The sequence below is a fragment of the Vespa crabro genome, chromosome 6, assembly GCF_910589235.1.
Source record: "Vespa crabro chromosome 6, iyVesCrab1.2, whole genome shotgun sequence".
Lineage (NCBI taxonomy): Eukaryota > Metazoa > Arthropoda > Insecta > Hymenoptera > Vespidae > Vespa > Vespa crabro.
Window position 1 is genome coordinate 4001088 of NC_060960.1, and position 24523 is coordinate 4025610.

At 27.5% G+C, this 24523-nt stretch overlaps 6 protein-coding genes across 11 annotated transcripts; 4 read left to right on the forward strand and 2 right to left on the reverse strand.

Annotated features, from left to right (window-relative positions):
* Window positions 1-75: 75 nt before the first annotated feature.
* Window positions 76-8213, reverse strand: LOC124425173 (uncharacterized protein C1orf112-like). Of its 3 annotated transcripts, none has more exons than XM_046965140.1 (13): window positions 8196-8213; window positions 3840-3937; window positions 3596-3742; window positions 3280-3500; window positions 3018-3175; window positions 2717-2910; window positions 2493-2638; window positions 2289-2400; window positions 2048-2213; window positions 1723-1954; window positions 1282-1609; window positions 1004-1195; window positions 76-918 (listed from the first exon to the last, which is right to left on the reverse strand). In XM_046965140.1, the coding sequence occupies exons 2-13, from the start codon at window positions 3933-3935 to the stop codon at window positions 316-318; spliced, it is 2595 nt and encodes an 864-aa protein (XP_046821096.1). In that variant the 5' UTR covers window positions 3936-3937; window positions 8196-8213; the 3' UTR covers window positions 76-315. The 3 variants fall into 3 exon arrangements, with proteins under 3 accessions (XP_046821096.1, XP_046821097.1, XP_046821095.1); XM_046965141.1 differs by lacking the exon at window positions 8196-8213 and adding an exon at window positions 5573-5589; XM_046965139.1 differs by lacking the exon at window positions 8196-8213 and adding an exon at window positions 4312-4513 and having other exon boundaries at window positions 3840-3995.
* On the forward strand, window positions 5800-11084 carry LOC124425174. The gene is made up of 9 exons (XM_046965143.1): window positions 5800-5947; window positions 6052-6247; window positions 6408-7040; window positions 7101-7643; window positions 7721-8057; window positions 9245-9578; window positions 10243-10360; window positions 10469-10629; window positions 10838-11084. Exons 2-9 carry the CDS (start codon window positions 6062-6064, stop codon window positions 10896-10898), a joined length of 2373 nt encoding a protein of 790 aa, XP_046821099.1. The 5' UTR covers window positions 5800-5947; window positions 6052-6061; the 3' UTR covers window positions 10899-11084.
* Window positions 11085-11376: 292 nt separating this feature from the next.
* Window positions 11377-16097, forward strand: LOC124425176 (E3 ubiquitin-protein ligase LRSAM1-like). Of its 4 annotated transcripts, XR_006942445.1 has the most exons (14): window positions 11378-11715; window positions 12160-12402; window positions 12751-13164; window positions 13235-13264; window positions 13492-13593; window positions 13694-13802; window positions 13943-14104; window positions 14182-14281; window positions 14345-14588; window positions 14664-14789; window positions 14873-15067; window positions 15167-15370; window positions 15509-15694; window positions 15781-16097. XR_006942445.1 is itself a non-coding variant. In XM_046965146.1 (13 exons), exons 1-13 carry the CDS (start codon window positions 11641-11643, stop codon window positions 15632-15634), a joined length of 2130 nt encoding a protein of 709 aa, XP_046821102.1. In that variant the 5' UTR covers window positions 11378-11640; the 3' UTR covers window positions 15635-16097. The 4 variants fall into 4 exon arrangements, 3 of the variants coding, with proteins under 3 accessions (XP_046821104.1, XP_046821102.1, XP_046821103.1); XM_046965146.1 differs by having other exon boundaries at window positions 15509-16097; XM_046965148.1 differs by lacking the exons at window positions 15509-15694; window positions 15781-16097 and having other exon boundaries at window positions 11377-11715; window positions 14873-15084; window positions 15167-15308.
* A 976-nt stretch (window positions 16098-17073) lies between these two features.
* On the reverse strand, window positions 17074-18010 carry LOC124425183 (DNA polymerase epsilon subunit 3). Its single transcript, XM_046965177.1, has 2 exons — window positions 17824-18010; window positions 17074-17549 (listed from the first exon to the last, which is right to left on the reverse strand). Exon 2 carries the CDS (start codon window positions 17526-17528, stop codon window positions 17139-17141), a length of 390 nt encoding a protein of 129 aa, XP_046821133.1. The 5' UTR covers window positions 17529-17549; window positions 17824-18010; the 3' UTR covers window positions 17074-17138.
* Window positions 18011-18272: 262 nt separating this feature from the next.
* Window positions 18273-20313, forward strand: LOC124424702 (gamma-soluble NSF attachment protein-like). The gene is made up of 8 exons (XM_046964107.1): window positions 18273-18509; window positions 18600-18667; window positions 18738-18822; window positions 18929-18946; window positions 19043-19250; window positions 19314-19562; window positions 19655-19906; window positions 19993-20313. The coding sequence occupies exons 1-8, from the start codon at window positions 18460-18462 to the stop codon at window positions 20185-20187; spliced, it is 1125 nt and encodes a 374-aa protein (XP_046820063.1). The 5' UTR covers window positions 18273-18459; the 3' UTR covers window positions 20188-20313.
* Window positions 20314-20952: 639 nt separating this feature from the next.
* On the forward strand, window positions 20953-24517 carry LOC124424701 (protein MCM10 homolog). Its single transcript, XM_046964106.1, has one exon. It carries the CDS (start codon window positions 22196-22198, stop codon window positions 24344-24346), a length of 2151 nt encoding a protein of 716 aa, XP_046820062.1. The 5' UTR covers window positions 20953-22195; the 3' UTR covers window positions 24347-24517.
* The last annotated feature ends 6 nt before the right edge of the window (window positions 24518-24523 follow it).

Sequence of the window (24523 nt, forward strand, 5' to 3'; positions counted from 1 at the left end):
TTTAAATGTGTGTGCGCATATCTTGAATATATACATATGTAATATATTCTCCTGCGACTGTGAATTAACTCAAACAATTTAGATTTATTTCAGTATTAAATAATGCCATAATAATATATTATGTATATCAAAAATATAAACTTTATTATGCATCAAATAGCCAATAGAAAAGTCAAGATTCTTATATGTAGTATAAAATTCTATCAAATGCTATGATATATTGCAATTTTTTAATTGCTAATAATAAAGCACAGGTTTTAAATGTTTGTAATGTATTTACAATATGATTATCTATATATGACTTATTTCAACAAATTACTCAGTAAGCATTGTGAGCACAGCTCGCAAATTTCGTAAAGTAGCATCATTGATATCACTTTTTCGTTTTATAATACTTTCTAACTCATTGCATATCTTATTTACACGTTCGTTCAGTTCTTTCGACATATTTTCATATTTCATTTTCTCTGATTCTATCCTTGGTATTTTTACCTCTTTCTTAGAATCTTGGAAAACCACACATATATGCTTCGTATTGTCGTTCTTAGATTCTTTGATTAAACACATCAAATAAGATTTAACATTTAAAATATCTTGCAATTTATAATATTGTGTATAAGATAAATATGCAGGCACGGAATCGCAAATCGTTAATTTTCTGGAAATCGCATTTGCAACCTTTGCCACAAGTTCTTCGTTAGGACACATATGTGCCAAACGATCGAAACTTTCGAGCATTTCTTGAGACACCCATGGATTTTCATCCTCTAACAATCTGCAATTTAGCTCTGCGAACCCGTTGATCACTTTAGGTTGGGCATTCTTAAATGTCATAGCTAAATCTTCTATATAATACGCTATCTTTATTTTTGCATGAGGTAATGCGTGCAAAGATAAATTAGCTATAGCATTTAAAATCTAAAAAAAAAAAAAAAGAAAACAATTGTATAGATCGATGTTTATTCTTGTTCTTCAAATACGAAATTAAGAGAATTATACATACAGAATCTTGATAAAAAAAGTCGTGTTGAGTACCATCAAGTACATTTATAGAAAAATCAGATAATATGAATGAATATCTATAATCGCATCCTTCAATGATATTTGTAATAAAATTCCATAATTTGGATATAACATCGATCATTTCTTTTTCCGTTATATTGCAAAATTTGCTCGCTGCTGGTATTAATTTTGTCTACGATAAAAATAATATAAATAAAAACACAAATTCATACTTGATATAAAAAAAATTTACCATTAAGATCTTTAAACTATATTTACCAATTGAAACCAATGTCTAGCACTAGGCTGTTGTAAAAAATTGTCGATTAAATTTGAAATGTTTGTAACACTAAAAGCTAAGCGTTCGCATATAATCATACGTGTTTTGTATGGTAACAATCGTGAAAAAGGTAACCATAAACATGCATCTATATCATCTAATTCGAATACTACAGAATGCTTTTCGTTTTCTGGCAATAAAGTATAAAGTCTACTAATTAAATTCTTTAAAACACACACTTCAAGAGAATTGCGACGTTCGGCCAAAATGGCATATGTGTGCATTAAATATTTCACGTGAGAACTACATAAATACGGTGAGCTATAACTGAAAGAAAAAAAATAATATGTTCTAAATTACAAATAATAATTCGATATAGTTAGAAAATAATATATAATAATATATAATAATTAAATATTATTAAGAAATGATTAACTAACCGTCCTATGCAATACCAAACGTCAGAACTAAGTAAGGAATTCCAAAAAATTCCGCTCAAAAGATTTTTTAGTAATATCTTTTCAACAATATGGAAATTTTCACAAGGCATAGAAATAATAAATTTGCAAATCGATACCAAAGTTGCTGTATAAAGATCGATCGGACCTGCTTTTTCTTCGAAGTTGTAATTGCTTGAGAGCTGCAATTCTCCAACACAAAGTTCTTCTTGCACTTCGTAAAAAAATATGTTATTGTAGAACAAAAATCATACAAATGCATAAAAATAATCTAAATTACTATTTATAAAAAAATATAATCACTTACAATAATCAAAATTTGTGAACATAATGTCGAGTACTGATTGTGTTTCTAAGATCCACTTACAGTATTTATCATAAGGAATAGTGTTTATTGCTTTCAAAATTGCAAGTGTTAGTAAATGGAAACCTAATTTATCAACATCCTCTTTTAGTCTATATTGAAAATAAATCTAAAATAGTTTAATGTAAGATAAAAAAATTCAGTTATCTAATAAAAAGTAATAATACTCAAGAAATTAACGAACTTGGTTAAAGTTGCTATTTTTCAAAAGAATATTTAGAAGAAGGATTGTTCCTGATGATATATTATTATTCAGCATATCAACTGCTATACTGTCCATTAAGAAAGCAGTATACCTAGATTAAACAATGCATATTTTCTGCATTATCTTCTAAACCAGTATATTATGTTTTACATAAATTTAGAAAAAGTTAAAAAAATGATATACTTATGTAGGTGCAATAGAAGTTCAACCAATGTAAAGAGAATATCATTACTTAAATATTTACAGTAAGCTGAAGTCAATTTAGTAATGATATTTAAAATTATACTAGCACCTTTTAATGTCCTTTCTTCGTTTTTACTGTTTGGATCCTGATTATAAAGTAAATATAAATAAACTTTCACAATTACAACTCAAATAATAATAAAAAGAAATGATAATACTAATACCAAAATTGTGGAATATAAAATATTGGTTTCCTTTGTAATTTGTTGAAATGATGTAATAACGTTTTCTGGAGATGTTGTTTTGATATCACTGCAATAAGTTATAGCTAATTTAGCAAAAGATGTTGTTGTTCCCACAAAAGTTTTTAAATCTAGACCATGTGAACTTGCAGCAATAGCACCAAGTAATTTTGTTACTATATAATAAAATAAGCAAAAAGTGATTATTCAAGAAACAAGATTAATTGTAACTTTTATTTACATGCTATGTATTAAAAAACATAAACCCTATAAAATTATGTACCGTTTAATAATGATGCCATCTCAGATTCTATATTCACATCATAAATAATGACATCTTCTAAAATAGTCAAAAATATTTTAAGAATTCCACTTGCTTTTCGGAAAAGACTCATTAATTCCTTCGATAAATCTTTGAAAATTTTTCCATAAATATGTGAACTAAAAAATAATAATTTTAGTATAGGAAAATTTATAAAATTAAAAAAAGAAAAATAATAATTAATTAATTCAGTAAACAATATACTACTATATTGATAAATTACCTTGTCTTGCAATGTTCAAAAACTAGTTTTATAGAAGACGGTAAAATATCAGGTAGCGATTTAACATATTCAATGGAAACCTTCCCAAAGCTAGATACATATTCCACAGATTTTTGATAAAAATGCAATATACCTTCGCAATTAAGTAATTTATCTTTTATATTATTCAAAATATTGGATACTTTAGTATTTGTCAAAAGTATATCAATTTGTTTTAAAATCTGTTAAGTATAAATTTATTTTATTCTTAGAAAAAGCTAAATATATGAATATTTTCAATATAAATGAAATATAGTTCAAGCAAATTAAAAATTACTCGACATAGGAGAGAATGAACCATAGGTAAAATTAGACTGAAGAAATTCTCCTCTAATAACTCTCTCTTACAAGTAGACCAAGATTTCTCTAACAATTGCTGCCATTCCTCTATCTCAAACGTTGGATTTGCACTCTCCAATGCCATGTATAATCAATAAAATATAAAAAATAAAGGAAAACATAAATATTAATTTTTATTTCACGTAAGATACTCAGATTTTGTAAATTTTATCAAAGGATATCTTTAATTGTGATATAGGAGATTCGGCATCAATATCACTTGTAGTAAAAGATATAGTATTATTGAATTGATCTTCAAATGAATTTTGATCTGCCATTTCTATAAATATTTGATATAATATTGTTATAAAATCATTCCGCTTTAAAATAAATTGAACCTATAAAAATAATATAGTTATATTTTTAATATTTTAATTTTTTTGTTACTACATACGACATTAAGAATATTTAATTATATACTTTCTTTATGAGAAACAAATCAGAATAACATTAGAATCACTAAAAATGATTTCTTAGTCATAATTAAACGTACTACTCTTAAAACAATTATAGAGTCCATAAAAAAATATTTGTTTATAATACTATTTGTTTATGAGAATAAATTTTATATGAAAAAACAATAATTAATGATCAAACAAATAGGCGGGAAAACTCTAACATGCTGATGTAATAAAGAATATAGCGAAAACTTACAGTTTATAAAAATGTATCCTACATGAAGAACTATTTCACATTGATTTCAAACGAACATAATATAAAAATATCAAAGCATTAAACATACTGTTCTTATGTACTGTATACAATTTCCAAATACGTAATATAAATAATAAATCGCACATAAACAATTCTCCACATTTGTCGTCTTATTTCACGTTCATACTAGGTGGCGCTAGTAATTACAAAATCTGATATAAAATTTAGACGCTAGAGGACAGTTAAATATTAATACCAATCTTCTCGAATACTGACTTATTACTCCCTAACTGTATTATCAACACAGTTTATACGCTATATATATTTAATTTAAAAGAAGTAAATTTTTCATTCATTTATGTACAGTTTAAGCATAAAAACTTTTATATAAATAAAAATTAATAGAATAATTCTATTAATTTATGTTAAATTGTTACAAAGTTCTATTTTTAATTAATAATAATGAGGATCATTTTTTATTTTTAATATTTAAACAAATATTATAAAGCATTATGAAAACATTTAGAATATTTTAACTGATACTGAAATGATATCGTACTAACTCTGCATATGTACTATTAATATAATGCTTAGAACTTCGATTTCAAACGAACTGCCATATTAATCGAAAGTATGGCATAGTGTCAGTAACAGACAAGAAGACAAAAGGGAAAAGTAAATTCGTATGATGGGCTGATGTCATGGCAACTACAGACAACAAGCTGCCAGATCACGAAGTAGTTTTGATCAATAATCTCGGATGACCGGTAGACCTTCGAGTGTTCTATTAGTGATTTCGAGGATTTTATATAGCACATAGATAGTAGAAGGAAAGAGGTATTGCACCTTCGAGGTGATGTATTGATGAAAGACCAATTTAAATTCATATGGTGACGATTAAGTATCAAAGATTAATAAAGATATATAACGAAGATTTCTCTTTAAATAAACGATATTCTTCCGTGATCAATCGATTTCCTATATTTTTCCTATTATAATAAAATCTAAAATATCCTATAAATCTATAATATCTAAAATATAATATTCAAAAATATCAATAAAAATATCATGATAGTGGAAACGAGATAGATATCGAGTTGATTGTCGCAAATTTAAAAAAGTTTTTAAGTACAATGATCGGGAGAAAAGAAAAAGCAAAAACTGCGCTTATACCGAGTTTCTCAACTAATTGTAAGAAACTCAAACTCGAGTTGCGAGTTCGTGAATTATGAAACACGGATCGATTCTTGAGTTCGAATACCTCGGAAAATCCGTTGAAGGTATAGACGAGTTCAAGGTAATTGCCGTTGTGGATATAACGTGACCAACTGCACGAAGAACAAAAAAGCAACTTACTGCTCGACCACCCTCCTTTTCCTTTCGGTGAGAGGGTGGTAGAAATTCTGTACTGAATCGCGAGTAAGTTAGTAGTTGTAAACGATCATAGTAGAGGGCAATGGATGAAACTCGTCAGTCGGCATTCGATCGTGCTGTGAACACGATGCGAATGATCCGATCATATCTTCGTTCATTCGTATGAGAGAAGAGTTTTCACTTCGAATCGTTACTAACATATGTGAAGAAATATTCTACCAACAATTATTTTGGAAAATCATAATCGTACGAATTATCAAAGGTATAGACATATCATGTTGTAAATACATAGGAAAAATATTCTTTATTATTTTTCCATCATATCGAATGAAAATATTTAAAGACGTTAATCATGCTTATATTCAGAAAAATACAAATGTCAGAAACTCGTAAATCGGTTGCTCGAGTTCGTCAGCTCTCTTTACAATCGCCTATATCGCGGCGATGGCAAATAAGACGACAAAAAACGTCGGACGATGAGAAATCGCCAAAGATTCATGGCGATCCTATTGGATCTGGAAGAAATCGTGCTAATTCGAGATCAGGATCTTTAAGACCAAAGGTCCTTTATTGATTCAATCTTTAATAGTATTATAATTCTGTTAAAAATAGAAAATTTTATATTGTTCTGTGTTAATTATACTGCGTAAACAATTTTAATCTACGAATCGAATTCCTTTTATTTTCTTTTTATAATTAAAAAATTCTATTAAATCTTATAGGTGCGTATAGCTTGGGGCGAACGACATCGCGAAAATGACAGCATTGATCATGTCGAAGTCGTTGCACGACAAATTACCGGTAAGTCGAAGTCAGCCTTGAAGAAATCTCAAACCAGGAATATGATTGTAAATGAAGAGAAGGCATCAATACTTTACTCGAGGCAAGAGTTAACGGAAAGACTAAGACTTGCATGGAAACATCGCGAAGAAAATAAAGCCAATATCGATATATTTTTGGCGCATGGTGTCGTCGAAGAACGATGCGATTCTGAATCATCAAATTATACTACTATTTCGGAACCGCAGACACCTATCTCCAAAAGCGAAATTCTTCAATCAACGAAAGATAGACATCTTATCACCGATTTCAATAATTCGGATATTTCTCGCAGCGATAATACATATGAAATTCAAATAACGAAGCATACGGATTCTCTTGGGGGTAGAACGGATTTGAACAAGGACATCGAAGAAACAAAAAGACCAAAAAAAACGAAAGCGATCGAGGACAATTTTAAAGTTGTTAAAGCTTCTTCGGTGAAGCTTCAAAATGATGTTTGTTATTCTGGGCCGATCGAGAGGATAAAGTATGTAGAAAACAACACTAACAAGACACTAGAAGAAACAATCGAGGTATAACTTTTACATGATCCTATTAACAATAAATCTTCTTGTATAATTATTTTCTTTCAGGTTTCAGCTGATCAATCCATTGAAAACGAAAAAAAAGTGTGCATCGAGAAGGAAGATAATATAAAATTACCAACATTAAAATCCGAAATTACCACATTAAATGTTTTAAAAACACAAAACGAAGCAGCCTCGGCGAAACAAAAACGTGCCAATTTTCAAAGCGGTACAAAAAGAGCATTTCTATACACAGAAATTGATAAGACTGCTGTCTCGAGAATATCGAACGATACCGATACTCCATCGAGATTAAATTCGATCGAAAGAAGCTCTTCGTGTAAAAGAACAATGGAAATCAAGCAGAATGAAACTAAGAATGGGCTACAAAATGCGATGAAAAGTGTAAACGATCAAAAGCCTAATCGAAAGTCAAGAAGTAGCTCTGCACCGTTACAAGGCCGAAGTTCATCTCGTATTCAAGTAAATATCGTCATAGATACCTTTGATGCTGAAACAGTTCAAAAAAATTCAAACCAAATTAATGAGAAAGGAAAAGTTAACGAGGAAGAAGTTGTTACCGATAAAAAAAAAGAAATTCTATCAAAGGTAATATATTAAAGAGTTTTTCGAGATGCTAGTAATTAATTTTTTTGCAATAATTTAACTATCCCAATATCTATTAGCCGTCCTATGCTCGATCAATAAGATCAGCTCCGATAAAAAAACGTTTCAAAAATATAAAGAAGCGTCAACACAGCGTAGGATCTGCTTGCAAAGATGAACAATGTAATGGTTCACGAGGTCGATGTAGAATATCTACGAAAGATTGCGATGGGAAATCAAACGATGTCATTACCATGGTTTCCTTAGTTAGTTCGACCGAAAGCGATAGTGATCTCGAAAATTCCCCGAACGAGGCTAAATTGATCAGTCAGTTACGAGAAAAATTAACTACAGCGCCAATCATAAAAACTTCGACAACGCCGATTCCAGGAAATATCAAGAAACCTGTGAAATCAGGTAAGTTTGACGACTCGAATGTGAAAATGAATGAAAAATATTGGACAATATATAGAAAGAATACAATTAAAATAATTTAATAATGTCATAAATTTTTTACTTTTCGATACATTTTTTATTGATTTATTGATATCGTACCTCTTTTTCAAATTTTGAGACGATCCGTGTAATAAATGGCATTCGCATAATAAACTGATAAACGCCGAGTAGGAATTCGATGAACTGTAGGCGTAACAATGAGGCGAGGCGTGCAACGATAATTAAAGGAACAATTTACAAAGGGTGCGAGACACGCGACGCACACATTCCATAAATTATCTTTTCGCTGGTTCGCTGTGCTTAGATATCGTACATGAATCAAACTAATCATAAATGAAAAATTTTCATGCAACGATTCGATCGATATTTTTAATAGAACTGTCGAAATATTTTCTAGGATTAAACTTTTGAATCGTGTAGTTTCAAACAAATTAAGAGTTTTCAATCTATCAATGTTAGATAGACACGATAAACTGATATATTTTCTTCGAATTAAATGAATTCATGCTATTACGACCAAAGACTTTTGTTACATAAGCATAGAAAACTGCAGTATGTACTTGTCTATGATGCCATTTCTAACGGTTATCAAAAAGGTCTTCTTCATAAAGCGTTGTCTATCTTCTTCGTACTATCTTTATAATCGATTGAACATGTTAAATCGACCAAACTTCTTCTCAACCCTATTAACCCTCAAGGACCTCCCTTCATGGAGCAAAATATCTCATTGAAACTCGACGCTCAATCAACCTACAATAATTACTTTATTTGAGTTTTAAACGAACTAATAAAACTGAAAAACGTGTTGGACTTCTTAACACTTAACAAAGGGTACTTTTATACATATAAGAACAGCGATAAATCTTTTTTGAAGTTTTAATTTCGCTCGTTATATCGATTCTCATTTTTCCGTTACCTTAAACGATTGTTTATGAAAATTACATAACAAATTTATCAATATACAAATTAATTTCTAATACGATTTCAATATGACAATATCTTCAAAAATATTATAATATGCAAAATAATTTAAATGAATGTAATATTCTCTAATTACAATCGACATTCGTATTGTTTCTATCAAAAATAAATCTTACTAGACAATAACAAGAAACAAATGTGCAATGAATAAATAAAGCATCTTGTAGTTTCTTTTCAAAGAGATTCCTTCGATGAGGATACCATCTTGGAAAAAACGCAGTTTGATTGTGTGAAAACAAAAAATAGCCTCTCTCAAAATCGTTTCATCGTGATAAAAGATTCCGAAGATCTTGAAGAATACGGAACGAGTAAGGAATCGATTCTTTGGAAATCGAACGAAATCAAAACGGCTTTACCAATGCTATCGTTTGTCCAAGATGAAAGCGAGTCTTTATGCGTTCCTTTGATGGAGCATGACATGCGAAGTCTAGCCGTACCAATCGGAAATGTGGATGATATGAAAAAGAAGTCACATAGAATACGCAATACTTCAACGATAACGTAAGTCTTTCTGTTTTGTCTGATAAAAGAAAAAAAATACATATTACTACGGATTTATTTTATAAAAATAGTCGTGTTAAATAAAAAGCTAATTCATTGAAAAAGCCAGAAAAATACGATCTCTAAAATTAATCTTATCCGTTATCACATACTTCGTTAACATTGCGCCTATTTACATTATTATTTATAAGTAAAGTAAAAGCACAATTACAACTCGAGCGTGCATCTTCTTTCAACAAAGTGTACATAGACGATGCGCGTAGGTTCTACCATAATGAACTTGGTTCTTCGAAGATATCCGCATTTTAATATTTCATAAAGGTCACGAAATACACTTTGATTATTCCATGATTTACGATAGTCGAGAAAAAAAAAGAGCTGGGTCGATATGATATACATACAACGTTATCAAAAGAGCTACAATATACTGGTACGGCCATTCTCATTTTATTCCACTTTATGTGAATAATTTACAATGTAAATTTATATAAATTTTTTTTCGGTATTGAAAGGGATCTTCGATAATAATCGAACGTTTTCCTACTACTCTTGACTAGTTGATATAATACTATATATGAATAGATGATAATACTATGAATAGATTGAATAAACGATATGATCACTACTAATTTAACAATTCTAATATACCGTAATATTTTTACAGTGTCCTTGATAAAAAAACAACGATGATAGAGATGAAAAAGAACAATGAAGCAATAGCAACGGACGATCAGGTAGTTGCTCGTCGAACAACTATGACTGCAAAATTTTTACTTCCAAAAGTAAGATAATTTACATATACATATATATATATATATGATCCTAATTATAAATAATATATCGAAAAAGAGTTACGCATTATATAATTCATTGTACTTCTCTATTAAAAGGTCAATTCGAACACGGAAATTTCTTTGAAAGAAAAGAACACAGATACAATACCGATAGAAATGGAGCCTCGATTTCAAACGCGTAAAGAGAAGGATTGTTGGCATCTCTACAAACGAATGTGTGACAAAGGAGTCAACGTTTCTTTCGACACAGTTTTAAGGTGTTAACAAAATTATTTCTAGAATTTCTTTTTTTTTATTTAGAATTTATATAATTTAATTTTTAACTATTCTATTTATAAATGTTGAAATAATCAATGTTAAAGTAATATTATGAAGAAGCAATTTATTTGTAATAAATAAATGCTCGTTTATTCTATATATATATATATATATATACATATATACTTTATACACATATTGTTTCAGAGGAATGCTCACACCCACGGAATATCGATTACGTCAGAAAGAATATTCGCAGAATTTTTAAAAACCGTTTCTTAACATTTGTTATTTCCATCTGTGAATATCTTTTTAGCCTGTGTCAGTATTGTGATAATTATTGTGTATCGATTGTCTCGTTATATAAGAAGAGCACGAAAACCTATCTCTGTCATAAAAAATTTATAGCAAATGATACAAATGTTGTGTAATTGTTAGAATTTTTGTCTGTATAAAAGAAAAAATATAAAAGAAAGAAATCTGTCGCCAACGTTATTAAAAAATAAAATATAAATTTAAAAATAAATGGCACGAAAATAAATTCGACATATTTTTATTTCAAGTCTCGATGAATTTCTTAATGAGCGTATCATTTAGAATTAGAAATTAACGTTACAATGAAAAATGACATTATTATCATTGACAGCATCATTTACTAATAGTAGAACACATTCTCTGCAACTGTACATTGTGCAGCACGTACGCGATTGGTCTGGTTGGATATAATAAGTATAGCGAACGTTAGTTCGATGTCTGACTGGGAGGTGTTCTGTGCGTGTTCCTTTAACTCAAACAGCAAATGACTACATTGCCAATTAACGTACTTGTTCGCGAGAGACGCAATATACGTAGTTATACCGTGAATAAAAAGAATGCTTTGACAGATGATACGTGTCTCCGTTCGTGCTTCGCCAAAGCAAACGAAATCGCGTCACGACGATCGAAGGCAAACCGATGACAATGTAAATTATATATGCCACATATCGCTGTCATGACACATAAGACTAATAATGTCTCTGATAAATAAACATGGGAGCAAAGTTAATATGGATTACAAAGCTCGCCTTGAGTATAAATTGTATTTGGTATGTGTTCATTATAATTGGAGGTTAATGATTAACGTCATCCTCATTACACGATAACGTAAATTGTCGTGATCAATTTGATCCTTTTGTTGCAATTGTTTTTCAAATTATATAGAATATATTAGTACATACACAATGTATTTAAACAAAAGATGAGAGTTGATTGCAAAGTATTCACCAATTCCTAATGTAAAATATGATGCATCAATAACAGTGATTTGATGCATGAGTTTGTTTTCTGTAACTGAAAATAATCATGATTGTTACTATGATATTAATATTGAATATTAATTATGATATCAATAGGACAATAATTTTATGATTGATTTTTATTATTATTTCTTTTTGAAGCTTTTTAAAAAAAAATATATTTAAATTCAAAATAAATTTCATAGCAATATTATATGCATCATAATAATTATTATATTTATTAAAATGTGATAGGCAAGGGAAAATCCAGAACCTGTTTTTGATATCTCTGAATGTGCCCTAAAACATGTGCCACCTGGGATTTATTCGTTATGCAAAGTCTTTAGGAAGAAAATGCTATGGATGTATTGTAATAAGTTATCTTCTCTTTCGGGTGGAGGTAACTTGAATGATCTATCTTTGCTTACTGTCTTAGATCTTCATGGAAATCAATTTAATATTTTGCCTCCTGACATTATGTGTCTTGTCTCACTCAAGGTATAAGCATATATACATTATATTATATTATATTTCATTTAAATGTAGATGCAAAGTATATCTAGATTTTTTTTTATATAGCGAATTATATAAAAAGTATTATGTAAATTGATTTACAAAAATTATAAAACTGATGTTGAACTAATTAAAAAAATATTTTTTCAAAAAAATATGCATGATTTTTGTAACATTTTCTGCAAACTAATTAGTGTGTGTTTGTAACTATATAAAAGTAAATAAAACGTGTTAAAAAAGCCATATAAGTATAAAAAAAATACTATCTAAAAAAAGATCTAGATATATAATTTATTTAATATATACATAACAAACAATTTCTTTATACTTTAGGAATTATATCTACAGGAAAATAATATAAGCAAACTACCCAACGAAATAGCACATTTAAATAAATTAATTATCTTAAATATATCAAGAAATAATTTGATACAATTACCAGAAGTAATTGGTAAACTTCAGCATCTTATTACTTTGGATATTAGTTACAATAAACCTCTTCAAAAACTCCCTAAATCTTTGGGTTACCTACAATTAATAACAAGTTTAAATATTGATGGATTAAAATTATCTTATCCACCTGGAGATATTTTGAGTGGGGGTACTATTGTAATCATTGCATTTTTAGCAAATGAATCTGGAATTGAATATTCCCCTGAAGATTCAGTTTTAGATAATGACTTGTCCAGAGAGACAAGCTCTGAAAATGTACAAGCAATATACTATGATAAGAATAGTGAAGTGCAGGTATTGCATGTTGACAGCTTGCCTTTCGGTGTTGTAATGCATGTCATAATGTTCTTATTTCTGTTTTTAGGAAACATTGCAGCAGTTAGAAAAAGCAAAGGCATGCATAGCTATTTTTATGTTTCAGAATATTTTGTATCAGTATCATCGCTTTTTATTGTTTATTATAATTTAACATAACTATTTTTATTTCATTAGTAATCAATTTTACTATTTGTTGACTATTAATAGTCAATTTTAGTATTAATTCTCTGAATTTTATTCAAGTAATACATGTTCACTTATTTTTATATAAACTTTTACACTATAAAATTATTTAATTTACAGGAGCAACGTCAATTTGCATTATTAGAATTAGAAAGAAATATAAAACAACAGAAAGAATATGAAATCGAGGTTCAATCTATGTTAAAGTCACATAAAAAGAAGGTATTTCAAATCTATGTATATGACACTAAGGGTTAAATTCATTATCTTAGATATAAAGCAGAGTTTTATAATTAGATGCGTTCTGCATTCTTAATTCTAGCTGTTAAAAGACTTAGCTCTACAACAAACTCAGTTAGAACACAAATTAGAAAAAGTACAAAAAGAAAGGGACACTAATAGAGCACGTCTGCTTTCCTACATTTCTAATGGTATATCAATTTTATTGTTATTTTTAAATTTATTAATAAAGACAATTAAGAAATTATAACAATTTTTTATCTAATTTAAGCATAATTCATATTATCTAATATTTATTCATGATTCAACAATAACATTCATTTATTTTTAGCTGAAAAAGAAGCTGATAATGTAATAAAAGAATTTCTAAGAAATAGTGAAGAAGAAAGGCAAACTCAAGCTGAACTATTAGAACGAGAAGCACAAGAAGAAATGCAATTATTATCATCTTGTCATTCAGAACAATTCTTATTTCGTACAAAGGATACTCTTTGTAAATTTTGTATATTTAATAATTTAGTATGAGTAGTATTAGTGTGTGTGTATATATGTATAAAATATTTTTTTTAGTGGCAATGGAAGAATTATTGGAAGAGGAATTATATAGGACAAGAAAATTGGAAGAACATACAAACTACAAAAATTATACTGCACAATCATTATTATCTCTGTTAGTATTTCACTATATAATTTCAATAGATATTTTTCAATTGTTACAATTTTAATAATGCAGGGAAGTAAGGCAGAATGATCATCTTGCACAAATTGTACAAAATCAAGAAAAGAGTAGACAAGATCTTATTGACAAAATACGTCAAGATGAAGTGTTGCAAAAGGTTGCAGTAGCAGCTTTATTAGAACGAAGTGATGCAAGATCTTGGAGTATTATGCAACAAGTGAATTTGGTCCAATCACAATTAGCTGCATTAACTAATATAGAACTAGAAAGAAGAAAGTTTGAAATAAACCAACAACTTGTAAGAAAATTCAGTCAATTATATTTTATAATAGATTTTATTTTTCTTTATCCATAAAACATTATGAATTTGCAGAATGAGATTGCTGAACGAAGAGTAGCATTAAGTGCTATTCTTATCAGTTTATTAGAACAACAAAAAAATAGAAGAGATCAACTTCTGGAAACCATTAATCATATTGAACAAAAACGATCTAGTAGTGTAATTACCTGCTTCATTTTTATTTTATTTAGATGTCAATTTGGCTTATTTTATTTTTCTTTAATTTTTTATTTATTTTGAAGGATTTGAGAAGAAGCAGTCAGTTTTGGTTAATGCAGTACCATTCATTAATGGAAACTCGTCCTCAGGGTTTATTAGAAATGCTAGAACCTACATTAGTGCGGCATGTTGCAATTGCAGGAGCACTACACTGCCTACCTTTTTTGGCTACATTACCATCGTTATTACCAAATATTAATGATGAACAGTTACAAGCTGTTCGTAATATTTATTAGTAAAAACTTTTAAAATAGTTAATTTAATAATTTAAATATATTTTTAATTATTTATGTACAACTTAAAACGTAACTTTGCAGATTGGTATAACAAATGAACGGGATCGCGCTGCTATAAAGATGGCTGTTGAAAATTATTTGGCTGAAATAAAAACAAATGAAGATAATTCATCAATATTGCCTTCTGCACCACCTGAGGAAGCTTCTACTAGTTATAATCAACCCGAACTTGATATTGCGAAAAGTATTAATACTGCTGAATGTGTCGTTTGTCTTGATTTACAGGTGAGTCTAATGGATATTTTTTATTAGATAAATATTGTTAATTTTTTATAATGCTTTTATCTTTCTTTACCACAACATAAATAAATATACGAAAATAATTTATTGTATCATTACTCTTATTGTTTTTAATTTTTATAGTGTGAAGTAATTTTTCTACCATGTGGACATTTGTGTTGTTGCTCAAATTGTGCAAATATGGTTTCATCGAAATGTCCCATGTGCCGAAGTATTATAGAACGCAAAATGAGAATTTTAAAGCCATAAGCCATAAGATGCCTTTTTTAAAAAATTAGAGAACCAGTTACTGGTTATTTTTAAGATACAGTACGTAATATACACATAATAAAAAGAAAATATATTACATATATGCAACATTTTTACTAATAACTTATGTTTACTATTGTGTTTAGGTGTGATCATTTATTTATTATGCATTTCATATTTCTCTATAACAAACTTCGTTAATTTAATTAATAAATTAGATATACAATCTAACATAAACTTTATAAAAATGTTCCTTTTATAAAAGCATCTATGGTCATAATAAAAAAATAAGAATACTACATATTCATATACATGTCTTTCTAATGACTTAAAATATAAATAATTAAGATGGATGAAGTTTGCCAAAATGACATAAATATTACTCAAGTGAAATTTAAAGATTTATAATTTTTCTATTATTGAAATATAATTAAATATTACTAAATAAAATGGTCTCTTCTAATTATGTTGTCTACAGATTTTATTTTTAGGAATAATCTAAATATGTGCAATATTATAGTTTATGTATATTATTCAATTGAAAAACTGCTGGAAATAGATCACACAAAACAAATTTAGAAAAAATAGATATCATAATTTTATTCTATTGTTTCTTATAAAAAGTAATATTTTAAATGGATATTATTTAATTTGGATATTATTTAAAAAATTTCTCATACATAATCAAATAATACAAAAATTATATATTTAGTTTGGAGAAACCATACTAAAATTGAAGAGCTAGGTTTTATATATAAAATATTACTATAACATATCAGTCTCCAATATACATTTCTATAACAAGAATAAATATGTTAGTCAAATTTTCTAAGTAATCTATAAAAGATTGTAGAATAAGAAATAATTTTGCATTTAAGTCAAATATAATGAAAATTAAATAGATTAAGATTTTAAATATCTTAGTCTGTTACAAAATTTTCAAGTTTTATATTAAATGTGATTCTATATTAATATAACTTTATTTCTACATGCTCTATAAATGATATTGAATATTTAAATCAAAAATAAGTAACCTAAGTTAATTTCAAAATTTAATTTATTCTAATAAAAACGGCTAAAAATATATAGAATAAAATGTTTGTAAACCAACATTTGTATGACATTTTTATAAATAACTAATAATCATTATAGTAACTGTAAACATTTCGTATAATATTGAGATATAAGTTGGTTATGTACAAAATTAATTTATTAAACTGTATGATAAAAAAAATATACGGAATTATATCATTATAATGATATAATAAAAAAATATATACAAAAATTATTGTAATTATAAAATGTAAGTGATGCTTTTACCCTTCTTCACAAGATAAAAGAATAAATATATCTATGAAAAAGTGAACATCATACTGTTATATTTGATAATTATTATGTATAATGGTTATAATAATAAATATATAATAATATAAAAAAACTGCACTTTTGCAATTGACTTTATATTATTTAGAAGTATTAATACAAAAAGTTATTGTCAACTATGTTATAAAGTTGTAATTTCCTTTCCAGTATCTTCATCTTCAACTACTTCATCTTCGTCTTTTTTGATTTGTTTTTTCTTTGTTGTAGCATCTTTTTTTTCTTTTTGAGTTCTTTTAAAATTTTCTAAGGATTCTTGTAAAGGATCTACAAATTGATCAAAATCTATGTCTGCCATTGCCTGTATAACATCTGTGCCACTAATAGTTTTACGATTTGCTTTTTTGGCTATTATATTTGCTGACGATGTTAAATATAAAATAAAAATTGATGAAGCTTTAGCAATTGCAGTTCTTGCATCTTTTCCTATAGTAACTCCATCTGGTAAAGCTTCCTTTATAATTCTAGTAACAACTGCATTTGGAAGGTTTAAATCTTCTAATCGTTCAGCCATTTAATTATTTTGTGTAAAAGCCTAAGTAAAGAAAATAAAGAATAAGAAGCGAATAAGTTGAATGTATCAAAAAAATAATTCCTTATAAATGAAAATAATATAATAAAATAAGTATTATATAATATTTATTTTAATTATATAAATATAAAGTGTGTTTAGTGTTTATTTAATATTTTATCAATATATATTTACTTATATATATTATCAAACAAAATAATACACAGTTCGTATAGGTTATATATCATTACACATAGAAAAGTATAAATTTAAAGTAATATCTAAATGTTACATTTACCTTCAATATTTAATATTATATGTGTACATGCACGTTTGTACTTCTTCCGAAATGTAATACTTCCAACGAAAAATAAGGTTTTACAATGCACTGCTTTACTGCTTTCCCGCTGTTTTCTGCTAAGGGCCATCGTAGTAAACAATCACAAAAGTTCGATCATAATATCGAAACTAAAGAAAATGAAATAGAACGGATTATGAATGTATTATAGATACTCTATAATCCGCCGTCAGATGTCATTTATCAACTTATTTTGATTTATTGTCAAAACCAAAAAGAAATATATTTTGTAATTTATGATTATAAATATAATAATTAATTAAGTCAATCGCAATTAACCTTTTATTTATATATCATATTTTTATTTACTGAGTTTGTAAATTGGACCAATAAAAACGATTACATTTGTGTCGGACAACGCCATCTTGCGTTGACAAATATATTAAGTACGAAAAAATCTTGTTTTACATTTATTCTAACTAAAAGATATCAATTTTAGGGAATTAAAAGAGTGCACAGTACCTTGACAAGAAGTACCTGTCACAAGTAATATCGGAATCGAACACTGTTTTATTCCTTAACAAAAGGAATTGTCGAAGTGAAGATTAATTATCAACTGACATCATTTGGAGAAAAATGTCAAAGATCGAAGAAGGCAATGCTCACATACGGCAAGCCGAGAAAAGGTATTATTATTGAATATCGAAAGAAATAATGTGAAAAACTTAATTTTCAACACGAAATAAAAAATTTTTGTTTTGCTATAATTGTTACAGTTTAAAAACTTCTTTATTAAAATGGAAGCCCGATTTCGATTTTGCTGCTGATGAATATACACATGCAGGTAAAATAATTGATCACTTTTGCAAATGATGTGACTTAATAATATATATATATATTTTAAATCATTTTAGCTACTTGTTTTCGAATTGCCAAATCATATCAACAATGTAGAGAGTGCTTGATGAAAGCTTCTGATTGTTACAAACAAAATAGAGCGTATCCTTTCATAAATCAATATTGTCGTATTATGTATATATAGTAGCAAAATTAATTGATATTATTATATATTTAATTATATTTATTATCCTGAATTATATTATAGATGGTTTCATGCGGCAAAGTAAGTATTCATTATTATATGTATTAAATTGTTATTAACTATAAAGAAAAGTGTTAATATTATCTTGTGCTTGAAGTCATCAAGATATATTTTCAGGAGTATAGAACAAACTTTAGTAATTTGCAAAGAAATGGGCAATCTTTCAGAAATACCAAAACTTGCACACAATTCTTGTTCTTTATATCAACAACATGGTTCACCTGAATCAGGTGCTACAGTACTTGATAAGGCAGGAAAAATGGTAGAATCCACACAGCCAGAACAAGCTTTAGAATTGTTTAAGCGTGCAGCAGATATTTTGATGGTATAAATTACTTATTGTATAATATTAATATGAACTGTATAAAAAAATCTTTTTCGATTAAAGGGTGAAGATAGCCCAAGACAAGCAGCAGAATATATGAGCAAAGTAGGAAGGCTTTTGGTAAAACTTCAAATGTATGATCAAGCTGCAGATGCCATTCGCAGAGAAATAGGAATGCATCAACAAATAGATCATATACCATCAGTAGGCCGTCTAGCAGTAGCGTTAGTATTAGTACAATTAGCACGTGGTGATCAAGTTGCAGCAGAAAAGGCATTTAAAGAATGGGGCAATTATTGTGATGCACCTGAGGTATTTTTAAAAATAAATATCGTTTTATATAAAATGCTTTCTACTAATTATCTTTAATTAATTTTAACTAACATCATTAACTTATTAAATAGGTTCAAACTTTGGAAATGCTTTTACAAGCATATGATAATGAAGATGCAGATGCAGCTAGATCTGCTCTAAACAGTCCTTTTATTAAACACATGGATGTTGAATATGCAAAACTTGCTCGAGGTTTACCTCTACCACAACAAGTATATGCTGTACCACCTGTAGGTATTAGAGCAAATGCAGCAGAATCATATGTATCACCTAACGCTAACAAATTAACTGGACAAGCTACAATTGAAGCTGAAGTCAATCCCGTAAATATATATGATGAGCATATTTACATTTATAATTTTCTTTTAAATATGCATTAAAAATATATTTATGTTTATTTATTCAATAGAAAAATGATATTGCTGCTACTGTTGCTGCTGCTGCTGCTGGTGCTACTGCTGCTGCTGCTGCTACTACTATTTCTGTATCTAGTGATACAATGGAACAAATACCAGATAAAGTGGAAGATGAGATATCTAATACAACTCTACACAATTTGGATACTAATGAAGATTCCGATGATTATGAGGGTGGATTGTGTTGATTGCCTTCCTTATAAAATACACAATTCTTATTTAGAATTCCATATATATAGAATCTAATTTCAAGTATTATTTCTTACATTATTCCACTTAAATAATATACAATGTTAAAGAGGATATACGCAGGATGACGCTTGTAATATGAGAGTACAATCTTAAATGTATTGAAAATTATGATATATTCTCCAAGCCATATAGAAAATGGAACAGCAGTATATAGTTTTGTCATATATATATGCATATATTTATATATTTATATATATGCATATGTATGTATGTATGTATGTATGTATGTATGTATGTATGTTATTTATGCAGAAAGATTTAAACAGAAGTAATACCAATTTATGTCATATATATGATGTGCGTGCGTGTGCGTGTGTGTGTATTATCATACATGCTTTAAGCAAGAGTAAACTTATTATATTTGCAAGCAAACAAACTGCTTTATACTATAGACCAGAATAGATTAACATATTATATAAAACTTACATGTATTTAAAATTGTTGAGGCCTTCTGTTAAATTTTTTGTAAGACATGAATTTTTCTGGGGAAAAATTTATTTGTAACATTAATTTATCAAATTGAGTTCTGTAAATATTATATTATACTACGTTATATACTATTATATACTACGTTATTATTGTTACTATAGCTTTGATCGTTTCTAGTGACATTCTTTATTATCATTTATATATATATATATATTAATATATAATATAAAAAGTGTCAACTATATTTATATAAGTTATTTTGCAGAATTATAAATAAAGAAAATTATATTATTTGACACATTAACTCGTAGTCATATTTTCGCCTTAATGATTGCATAAAATTACAATTGGTTATTTATATAGCGTTAACACATTAAAGCTTTTCATCATCCCTAGTTTTATAATGGTTTATGTCAACAATGGACTACAGATATATTTGATGAAATTTGAACAATTTTGATGAACAATTGAATTTTAAAGTACTAATAGTTTACATTGCTAATAATAAATAACTAGATTGGATATAGTAGAATTCTATAAACAAATATGAAGTATATAAAATTGTAACTAAAATCAAGATTCTGTCAATTATTTGATCAAAAATAATAATTAGTGGATATATACTTATATATTATTATTTTTATAAAAATCAAAACATTAGTTTATTTCCACACTATCTATGAAGTAAAACTCCCAGCGCTATTTTTTTCGTTGTTTCTTCTGTAGGACTAGTTTTCTTAATATTGTATTATTAATATTACAATAGAAATGATATATAATATAATAATGAGAATAATTATAAAAAAAGAAATATATATATGTATATATATACTTAAATATTATATAAATTATTTACATCCTACATTATATATGATAATGATAATTTCTAATAATTAAAGAAAAAATATATTTAAAAGAACAAACTACAATATAGCCAATTTACTTGCTGTTATACAAGAATCTCTGTCCTCTCTTGAGTATATTCCGCATGTTATTTCGCGTGATTGTTTTTCTTGCGAATTTTCAAGAAATCATATCTTCTCATAATAAACATTGAAGCTTTCTCTTTTTGAATATGTTAAATTAAAAAATGAGTACTTTTGATAATTTTACAATTGTTTAAACAATGTATGATATACACAGAATACAATAATCTAATATTTAAACAATAATCTAGTTATTTAAACATCACATATCTCGTAAAATGCGTTAAATATAAAATAATTTCAATTTAATATTTCAATTGAGTTAAATCTTGTTCTTCAGATCGATAAATACATTTAATATCAACAAAACCAAACAAACGTTTAATTAACTCTGATGCTATGTTACGTGCTAGAGGATTATAACCTACACAAGCTTATATGCAATGAAAACACGTGGGAACAATGTTTCTCTAGTGCGTTTGTAGTTAATATTTGGCCATATTTGTCGCTGAAGTCTTATACGCTAAGGACAAAAGGCGGTGAATAACCTTAATGTTTACATTTTATTAAAAATTTGTCGATTTCAAATATGGATAGTGATAATGATTCTGATGGAGCTAATATTTTGAATGATCTTTTATCAAACAGTGATATAGAAGAAAATGAATCTACAAAAACGAAAACTATTAAAGAAATGGACTATAATTTTTTGGATTCTATATCTAATAGTACATGTATTGACAAAGTAAATAATAGTAAGTGCAACACTAGTAATCAGAAGGCAAATAATAGTGAAAATATTGATGAACTTTTTGGTGACAATATTGATTCTTCAGATGATGAAGACAAACGTTATTTTGAAAAACAAAAGTATTCTGAATATGGACGTAATGTAAAACTTTTATTAAAGAAAGATGAAGTAAAAAAGAAAGATATTTCTGCAACATATGAAAGAGATAGTAGATCACTTTCTGTTAAAAGTATTACATCGAACAATAATGTTAAAAATTTATCACCCGTGCAAAATAATGTGTACAGTGATCCTTTTTTTGGAATAAGAATTGTTAATCCACTTATATCTTCTAAACAAATGAGAGAACAAATGAACGGTAAATCAGCTATAACAATCTCAAAAATTAAAACATGTATAGCATCAGGTACATTGTCTAATGATTGGGTAATAGCTGGAGTATTAATTAACAAATCACCTACTAAAACTTCACAAAAAGGCTCATCATATAGTATATGGAAAATTAGTGATTTATCTGAAAACATGACTACAGTTTCTATTTTTTTATTTAGTGCTGCTTATAAAACATTTTGGAAAACTACTCTTGGTACTGTAATTGGTATTCTTAATCCAAATATTCTAGAATCTAAGGATTACATTGATCAGGCAACATTGTCTATTGATACTCCTCAAAAAATGTTGATCATTGGAAAATCAAAAGATATGGGAAAATGCAAATCAACAAAGAAAAATGGAGAACCATGTACTTCTATTGTAAATATTAACCGATGTGAATTCTGTATATATCATGTCAAACAAGAATATAAAAAATGTTCTAAACGAGCAGATTTAGGATCAAATAATAATAGTGTTCGTGGATTTTCATCAGATCTTCCTAAAAGTAAATCTCAACAAACATCACGAATTTTTAATAGTAATGGTATGCAACCATTTGTTCCAATTCGTGCACAGGAAAGTGACAGATTACGTACACATGATCAAAAACGTTTAGCTCTTCTTTCTGAAACACATTATGATAGATCTAAATCTATTGAAAATAACAAAGAAATAAAAAAAGGAATCATTTCTGTAGAATTACAACATAATCAAACAGCAAAAGATTATGAAAGAATAAATAAATTAAAAGTTTGGAATAGTAATAAACAATTAAAAATGGAATTAGTACCATCATCTTCACAATCTACAAGTACTGGAAATAAAAATCTTATTATTACAGAAAATAAAGAAAAAAAAATGATAAATACAGGAATATCCTTATTATCAACGCCACGTTTAGGTATAGGTTGCAATAATGGTAAAATTGATTTTTCTCAACCTATTACTAAGAGACAAATTGATATTGCGAAAAGAAATGCTATTAAATGGGTTCAACAAAATGGTATAATTAAGCCTAAAGATCCAAATAAAATAAGTTTGGAAAAGAACGAAAAAAGGGGTACCAAACGTACAAGGGAAATTAATGAACACATAGAAGAAACACAAGAATCAAAAAAGTCTAATTTTTTACCAAATAATTTTAAGGAATTAATGGAAACTAAATCTATGCATGTAGATCTCATAGAAAAATCATATGAAGAAGAAAAAGAAAAATATTTCAATAAATTGGAAATGACGGAAAAAATGGAAAAAAAGATGTTATCAACCTTTAAAATAGAGTGCAAAGCTGTAATATGTTTAATATGTAAATACACTGCATTTTCAAGTTCAGACTTTTGTAAAAAACAAAAACATCCAATTCGTGTAATAAATGCTATTAAGAGATTCTTTAAATGTTCAGATTGTGGTAACAGAACAATTAGTCTTGAAAAACTACCTCTGCATAGTTGCACAAAATGTAACAGTTCAAACTGGTTACAAGCTGCAATGATGGATGAAAGAAAAACTAATATTATTACAACAAATTTATCTTTGCGTGGTGGTGAAGAAAAGTTCTTAGGATCATCATTGACAAATGCTGATTTAAATCTCTTAGTCCCAAAAACAGATTAGTAAATATAAACTCTAAAAATTAAAAATAGTATCAATAGATGTATAGAAAAATTACAATATGTTTTTAACATTTTTATATACATATGTATTAAAATTCGATTTTTGGAAATATTTACATATTTTTTATATAATGACAAGATATATTCTAAATAAACATCAATATGAGTCAACTAGGAT